The sequence below is a fragment of the Galeopterus variegatus genome, unplaced genomic scaffold (assembly GCF_000696425.1).
Source record: "Galeopterus variegatus unplaced genomic scaffold, G_variegatus-3.0.2 Scaffold2086, whole genome shotgun sequence".
Classification (NCBI taxonomy): Eukaryota; Metazoa; Chordata; class Mammalia; order Dermoptera; family Cynocephalidae; genus Galeopterus; species Galeopterus variegatus.
Genome location: NW_007728197.1, coordinates 56,683 through 65,374, shown reverse-complemented (window position 1 = coordinate 65,374; position 8,692 = coordinate 56,683). Strand labels below are relative to the sequence as shown.

The 8,692-nt window shown below is 44.5% G+C and overlaps 1 protein-coding gene across 1 annotated transcript; it reads right to left on the bottom strand.

Annotated features, from left to right (window-relative positions):
* Positions 1-441: 441 nt before the first annotated feature.
* NHLH2 (nescient helix loop helix 2) lies at positions 442-2,930 on the bottom strand. The gene is made up of 2 exons (XM_008580421.1): positions 2,408-2,930; positions 442-857 (listed from the first exon to the last, which is right to left on the bottom strand). Exon 2 carries the CDS (start codon positions 847-849, stop codon positions 442-444), a length of 408 nt encoding a protein of 135 aa, XP_008578643.1. The 5' UTR covers positions 850-857; positions 2,408-2,930.
* Positions 2,931-8,692: the final 5,762 nt, after the last annotated feature.

The window sequence follows — 8,692 nt, the reverse complement described above, 5'->3', positions numbered from 1 at the left end:
GATTCTTTCCTCTCCTCTTCTCCCCAATGTTTGATGATTTGTCAACTGGAAAAATCCCAGATGGTCTAAAGTTTAGAGCCTATACTCCGACTGTCTGCCCTCACTCTCACAAAACATGAAGATGTGCGGGAGATAAATATAGGAGAACTCAAAGTCTCCAGTGGGTTAAAGCAACAGCCCTTAAAGGGTCCTAACACAGCGAGGGGAGGCCCGGAGGCGGCTCATCTCCGGTGCCTCCAGGAGGTTCTCCTGGCCCTGAAAATCCTCAGGGCGAGCGCCAGGGCCCGCCAGAAAACCCCGCCGCCCAGCCTCGGAAACCTTCCCTCGTCGCCCTGCTGACCAGAGAAAACAGGTTGCGAGCTGCTTCCCCCGTCCAGGTGCCTCGCGGCGGCCGCGTTTCGGGAACGCGGGGACAGGCAGCCTCCCGCGGCGGCCCCCGCCCTACACGTCCAGGACGTGGTTGAGATAGGAGATGTAGCAGATGGCCAGGCGCAGGATCTCGATCTTGGAGAGCTTCTTGTCGGGGGGCAGCGTGGGCAGCAGTTTGCGGAGCTCGGCGAAGGCCAGGTTGAAGGCCTCCACGCGGATGCGCTCGCGGGTGGCGTGGGCCGAGCGGTACTTGGCCGTGGCGCGCCGGCGGCGGCGCTTCTCCTCGCGGCTCAGCTGCTGCGGGTGCGGGTAGAGCGCGGCCCGGCCGCCGCCCTTGCCGTCGCCTTCGGCCTCCTCCACCGGCTCCAGGTCCGACACGCTGCCCAGCACCTTGGCGTCCGCGCCGCCCAGCGACTCCGGGTCCGAGTGCGCCGAGCTGGGGTGGTCCGAGTCGGCGGCTTGGTCCGGACTCAGCATCATTTTGGAGGCTGAAAGGGGGTCAGAGAATCAATCAGTAAAAGGAACCAGACTCTTCCTTTGCTCTGAGGAGGGATGGCGGGCGCGGGCCCACCACGCTGGGCCCCAGGGCGCGAGCCCCGCGCCTCCCGATGGCTCCGGAGGCCGCATCCCGGCCCCGACACCTCGGCCGGCAGGAGGCCAAGAGCGGCCTGCGGCCCTGGGCCTGGGGGACTGAGCGTTGGTGCCTCCTCCGGCCAGATACCACCTGCGCCATTCCGTCTCCCTCACCGCGACCCCTTCCCGGACAAGCGGACGACGCGGAACGCCGGATGCATCTGGGTGCGCTTCCCGCCCGAGGGCCTGGCGCGGGCTTGGGGCGGCGCAGGGCGTGCTCCGCGCCGGGGTGCGGGCGGCCGGGAACCCCCCAAGCCCGAGCGCAGGCGGAGAGCTCCCGGCCGGGAGCGGGAAGGCTTGCTCGGCCCCCTCGCGCTTCTCCGAAATAAAGAAATGACCAGACAAACGTGGACGCCCCTTTCAAAAGAAAATTGACTCCTATGCCCTCGCAAGCGCCCGGAGCACCATCTGTCACGCAGACAGCTACACACATCGGGGACCTGGGGACGCGGCGACGTGGGAGAAGACAATGCGCCCGGCAGTCTGCCGACCACCTCGCGGGAAAACGCCGGCGGCCGGGTCGCTGCGGGAGGAGAGGCCGAGAAGGAAGGGAAGGCCCGGGGCGGCGCTCCCGGGACCCGAGCTCGGCAGCCCGCAGCTGTGCCCGGGCGGCCGGGCCACGGCCCAGCGTGTCTGTGCTTAGCTTTCCCCTAACGATGCCCTCCTGGAAAGGCCACCAGGAGGACGCCTGGAGGACGGGCCCCGGCCGCGCGCCTTCTAGGAGGGGGCCGCTCAGAACCGCTGGGCTTCGGGGGAATTCAGGCTTCAAGGAAGGCCGGCAAGAGGGGAAAGGCACCTGCGGTGGCTGCGCTCACCGCCCGCGGGCCCCGGGAGGCACGACCCGGCTGCGAACCCCGGCCCCTGCGTGTGCAGCCCGAGCGACGCTAGGCGCGGGAGAAATCCGCGTCCGCGACGGGTACGAGGGTTTGCTCCTGGAGAAACAAAAGCGAGGGCATGTGCGATCGGTTTCCAGCACCGCACTTGCTCACGGGCGGACTGACCTCCACAACAGCTTTCATTTCCCTGCGAGGAAAACAGGCCCTCTAAGCAAAATAAAAACAAATGTTCTAAGTGAACTGCATGTGACTCCCTACTGGCTTTTCTCGGTACGTTTATAAGTAGAAAAACTTGCACCTACACTGTCAGCTTGAAAGGACAGAAATAAATACGCGAGTAATGGAAAATGACAATAAGCCACAACATAGTTGTAGGTAGGGTAGAAAGTTCCTGGGTTGTCCTCAAAGCATGTTAAATTCTCCAGATACCTTTTTTAAAATATTCATAAATAATTAAGTCTTGTATGCCTTTTATTTCTATAGCTATGGACTGAAATGCATCTCTAAATGCAGTATGAATAATCTAACTTAGTTTCAAGCTGGAAAAAAACGATTTAAAAAAGTCTTACCTTGCAAAAGCCTTTACGACAATCTTTTCTCCAATCTTTTACAGTTAAAATTCCAGGGAATAGCGAGGGGAAATTCCGGAAAATATTAAAAGCAGCAAATATTTATTACATTCAGAAATGAAAAAGCAGCTGTCATTTCGCTGGTGTCCACAGCGAGGGACGATAATATCTAAGGATGTGGACGAGATGAATGATTGTTCACTTAATTGATATATCAAAAACGCCTTTTCCTTTTAATTGTCCTCAAACGTTTTGAGAAATTCGTTGTTGATATTTTTTAACGATTTTTTGAAAAGTCTCGTGCCTTTTTTCCTCTTCTAGGTCTCTATACATAACAAAAGAGATGCAGAGATAAACACAATCACATCAAAGGGCTAGTTCCTCTACTTTCTAATAGCGGCCGTAATCAATAAGAAAGATGGTTAAGATAAGATTCTGCTCCTGTAGGATACCTTCCCTTCCCTTAGCGGGGCTGAGCAGAAACTGGGAAGTGCAAGGCAGAGATGCGATCTTGCTCAGAAGTGATTTTTTTTTTTTTTTTTTTTTTTTTTTCAATCACATCAAAGGGCTAGTTCCTCTACTTTCTAATAGCGGCCGTAATCAATAAGAAAGATGGTTAAGATAAGATTCTGCTCCTGTAGGATACCTTCCCTTCCCTTAGCGGGGCTGAGCAGAAACTGGGAAGTGCAAGGCAGAGATGCGATCTTGCTCAGAAGTGATTTTTTTTTTTTTTTTTTTGAGATAAGGCTTTGTTCAGCTGATGTCTCCCCAGTTCCCAGGAACACAATACTGTAACTCAGAGCTAAGGTTGCCTCTTCCCTCATTTACTTGTATGTTGTATAAACACACCTATTTTCCAGTTTCAAAGTCTGTCAAGGCTTGGTTACACCCCCCCACCCCAATCCCTCCTCTCTTTACCTTGTAGCAAAATATATATAGTCAGTGGCTTGGAGATGCTTGGAGAAAGGTTGGTGAAAAGTGAACGTCTCCTGGAGTAACAGTGAAAGGGAAGCAGAGAAAGACGGAAAGAGGGTTGGAGAGCCAGAGCAAAGAGGCAGAGATGCGTGTGTGGCTTCTTGGCTCTCCTGGTACCAAATGATTCAGCCTGGAGATGGTGGAAGAGATAAAGGCTTAAGAAGGGGGATGGAATTTTTTCCCTCTAAATTGATATTTAATGGGAAATCCTATTGGACAGAAACCTGGACATGAGTCACTTAATTGGACTTGACATCTGTCACAGTGTGGGAGTTTTCACAGCCCAAATATTTTAGCAGATCAGATTCCCACTGAATCTGTGCCATAAAATATAACAGTTGAAAGCAATCCATGATAGAAATCTTAGCCTCTAAACAGAGTCTCTAGCCATAATCAGGCTATTTCTGTTTTTCACATTATTGATGCAGTATTTAAGTGCAAGTAAACAATGTTTTGACTATGGAAAAATTCCCCTGGCATATTACAAAACCAGCATCTTTTCTTAATGTTTAGAATAATATTTGTCTCCAGACCATAGAAATGTATACTATATAAGATGCTGCAATGAATATAAAGTATTCAGATATTCAACAGCTAACATTTATTAGAGACTGTTTACATTTTAAAAGACACTTTAACAAGGTTCGATTAAGCATATTAATGTTTTTGAGAGATACCCTGCTATGAGACTAATTTATCAATAGACGATAAAAAACCTTTTGATAGGTTAATTTGTCATTGGTATTCGGGGACCACTATGTGAGACAATTCTACTTTTTTGAATATGTTTGTTTTTCTCTTTACCCACTCATTCGCTCAAGTTAAAATATAACATTCTACTTGCATTGATTATTGTACTTCATTCTTGCCCATTTTAACACGCGAATACATTTAGCTGTGTGGCAGTGCATTGGGTTAGGCTGTAAACACATACAAATCACCAGTGTATTCCAGCACATAATGCCTTTGCCTTACACGACACTGTGGATCTTAATTTATATGCCTTATAACAAAAAGGAAAATCTAGTTCAATTATTTTGCCACTTCACAAGAGATTCTGTTAGTTACCATCAATTACATATTATTTGCAATCATTTTAGTTTTTTTGATTGTTCAAGCTTAAAATAAATAAAAGATTATTATAGCCTTACTTCCCGCCTCCCCAACCCCTAGGGGAACATTCATGGAGAAAAGAGTCCTCACTTTCCCTCATTTGTCAATTTTGCCTTAAAAGACAGGTTTTATCATCAGTGGAGGGGCATTGAGCAGCCCACCCCTGAGAGTGACCCTTTGGGTTCCTCATGGCTGCCACAAGTACTATTTGCCTTTGCACAAATTTTTCCTCTTCTGACAGATTCCTGCACCAGAATGAGGTGGGGGCAGGAGAGCCTCCACAGAATAGGGAAACCAACATATCTCAGCCTTGCCTCTGCCCAGCCCCAGCACAGTATGTTTTAGATATCCCCAGGACTTTTAAGTGTAGGCAGAAGCCAGCCTCATGCAGGTGGCAATGGAAACAGGTGAGTGGATAAACTCCCCAAGGTGGTGAAGATGAAGGGACAAGGGAGATTTTCTTAGTCTGGTTAGGAGCAGCCAACACTAAGCATTCACATGCAACCAGAGATGTGTACACAGGTGTACACAGACAGATACCTGTACCTCTTCACCCCCATCCCCCCATTACCCATGTGAGCTGGCTGGCTCTATCAGACTGCTACACATTCAGAGTGATGGTCTGAAAACCTGGTAGGTCTAGTCACCAGAGCTCTAGAGTGGACAGCTGCTAGATGGGAAAGGACCAATATCTCTGGTTACCCTGGTGTTTAGGGATTGGAGGGGGGCGAGGGAACATATCAGGGAAGGTTTGATTCTGCTATGGTGTGTGCATGAATCTAGACAAATTCTCTTTTACATTCAGGCTTACTTATTCCACACTGGCAGATGGCATGTATATAAATTAATATTTACATGAGTTAGCCTTTGTAAACAGGTACACAGTCAGATCCATACATAACCATGTGTAGACACACCATCATAGGCACAAACATAGATTTATATGCACACACATGCATTCTGTCCCCAGGAAAGCCCTCCCTCCCCCCTCTTCCTTCAGCTTTTCTAAGTCCACCAGGGCACAGATGGCCCCACCTTCTGTGCCCCATGAGCACTCCTTTCATATGAAGGGAGTTTCCCTTAGAGACTACATGTTGTGTATCGTGGTTCTCGGTTTCCATACCTGTCTCTCTCACTAGACTGTGATGCTTCCAGGGGAGGTCTGTGGTTTATATTCAGCACTGATGTCTGAGCTTGACACATTATAAGTACAGTTCATTTATGGTGAGTGACTCCTGTGTACAGAGGCACCCAGGATATTTGTAACATAGAAACACTTCCACCAAAAGACTCCCATGGTTACAGTTGTATCAATTTTCTCTCCTATAAAAATGAGGATAATAATCCTGCCCTTGTCAGTTCATAAGCTTGGTATGAGACTCAATGTATATGAAAATACTTGATAAAATACCAAGCAACATACAAATTAAGATATTGTGGAGTATAGGAGTAATTAATAATATTGTTATGGCAGCAGGGAGGTGGTAAGCAGTGATTTTAAAAGCCAATCTTCCTGGCTCTGTCATATGCTAGCTGTGTGAATTTATGCTAGCTGTGTGTTACTTAACCTCAATTTTCTAATCTGTAAAATGGGAATAACCAAAGCATGTTAGGTTATATTATTATGTTATGTCATATGTTTTTTTCCAAAGGCGAAGAAGATAATCTATGTAAAGTGCTTTAACTAATGCCTAGACCTGGCGCTCAATAAATGCTGACTATTAGTATTGTTAATAATAATGTTAGTATTAAATATAAGTACATATTGAGAATAAGATAAATATTTACCTAGAAATATAAACACATCCAGATATACTCACTCCCACTGCATGTGTGTGTTTGTGTGTGTGTGCGTGTGTGTGTATCCATAGCTCTGGTGGCTGAACTACAGTGAGCACTTTCCGTGTGTCAGACATAGATCTAAGGACTTTGCACATATTAGCTCACTTAATGTGCACCACAACCTATGAGATAGGTACTGTTGCTGTCCCAATTTTGCATATAAGGAAACTGGGACAGGGAAAAGATGGTAATTGATTCAAAGTCACATAGCTAATAATTATGGGCCTAGATTTAAACTCAAGAGATCTAAATTCAGAAACTACACTCTCAACCACGATGTCCTACTGCTTCTGTATCATTGTATCCTATACAAGTGTACCTATGCACAAGAATTATTCACCAAATAAGGGGGGAAGGGGAGAGGGAAGGGAAGAGATTGGATAAGGGGCATAAAGAATAAGTATAATTTGTAACAATGAATATGCTAATAAAAAATTTTTTAAAAATTATTCACCAAATAAGGGGGGAAGGGGAGAGGGAAGGGAAGAGATTGGATAAGGGGCATAAAGAATAAGTATAATTTGTAACAATGAATATGCTAATAAAAAATTTTTTAAAAATTATTCACCAAATGAAATGAGTATGCTGAGGGAGATATATACATACACACAAAACGTAGATAAATGGCCACCTTTGGCATTCAAGGTGGTCAGTGAGTCAGTACAGTTTTAAATGTTTGCTATGCTTCTAGTATTGTGCCAGACATTGTGGACTAAAAAGGCTTTATAATTGTTTGTTAATTCCATTAGACAGCTGTTTCCAATCTATTTTCTTAAATTTTGGACCCCATGAGTAAAAATTTTGAGCATACATATTCATAATATATATATTTATTATTAATAAACTTTATATATGTACTATTGTACTAGCCTATTATGTAATTATAAAGCATACACAAAAAGACATTTTCAAAGGATGATAAACAAAATGAAGATTTATAAAATAGTTAATTTTACTTATTAATGGCTCAAAAAGCTATTAATGGCACAAGATTTTCCTGATATATAATTTTTCAGAGCAATAGGCTTAATTTTGTTAAAGTCATTGTTTAACCCTTTGAGGTAACATGATTTGATGGTTTTGTTTTAAGCTCAATTTATTTAGAATCTGGTTTTTATGGCTGACACAGCAGAAAAAGATGTAATACAAAAATTCAAATATAATCACAAAAAATAAGCATGTGAAGTGATGGATATGTTAATTAGCTTGAGTTAATCATTCTACATTGTATGCATATCTCAAACATAATCTCAAATTTTTCATTTGTCAGTTAAAAACATAATAATAATAATGGTAAAGTGGAATCAATCCAAAGGTCCATCATCTGATGAATGGATAAGCAGAATGTGATATATCCATAGGATGGAATACTTTTTGGCAATAAAAAGGAACAAAGCACTGATACGTGCTGCAACGTGGATGAACCCCAAAAACATTGTGCTGAGTGGAAGAAGCCAGACACAAAAGACCACATATTGCATCATTCTATCATATGAAAGTTCTAGAACAGGCAAATCTATAGAGGTAGAAAGTAGATTAGTGCTTACACAGGGCTAAGGTAGGGGGAGTGGGGAAGTGACTGCTAATGGGCACAGAGTCTCATTTTGGGATGATGAAATATTCTAAAATAAGATTTTGGTGATAATTTCACAAATCTGTAAATATGCTAAAACACACTGAGTTGTGCACTTTTAATTATGGTATGTTAATATATCTCAAAGAAGTTGTTAGGAAATTCAGAAGACAGATATGTCATGTTCATATTGCAATCTATTTTTACTATATTACTCTTTTTTATTTTATCTAGAAAATACTTTTTCTTTATTGTCATTGATTACAACTTGATTTTAAATGTTTAGGTTTTTATTTATTTATTTTTGGTTTATTTGCATTTCCCTGGTTTTTTTGCTTTCCTTAAAGAAATAAAAGAATCTACCGTAAGACGAAGTACCTTTGAAAACTCACCATCCATGTGATCTGAGCAGTGGTGGGAGTCAATACAATTGGAGTATGAAGGCAGACAATAATGACATCTCCTAGTTCTTTCTGTGCTTGTCTCTGGTCCACCTCTTATACTGGTGGGCTGATATCTGCAGATAGATAACCAATTTTTTTTTTTTTTTTGTCTTTTTTCGTGTCCGGCAACGGATCACAACCCTCGGTGCTGCACCTGCACCTCGCTCAGCCAGTGAGCGGGAACCGGTCTGTATGTGGGATCTGAACCCTTGGCGGGAGTGCCGCTGCGCTCCCAAGCGGCGCACTGTAGCAGTGCGCCACCGGGCCGGCCCTAGATAACCATTTTTAATGTTTAAAAATTCATAGTAAAATTCCAATTTATTTTATTTAAGCCAATAT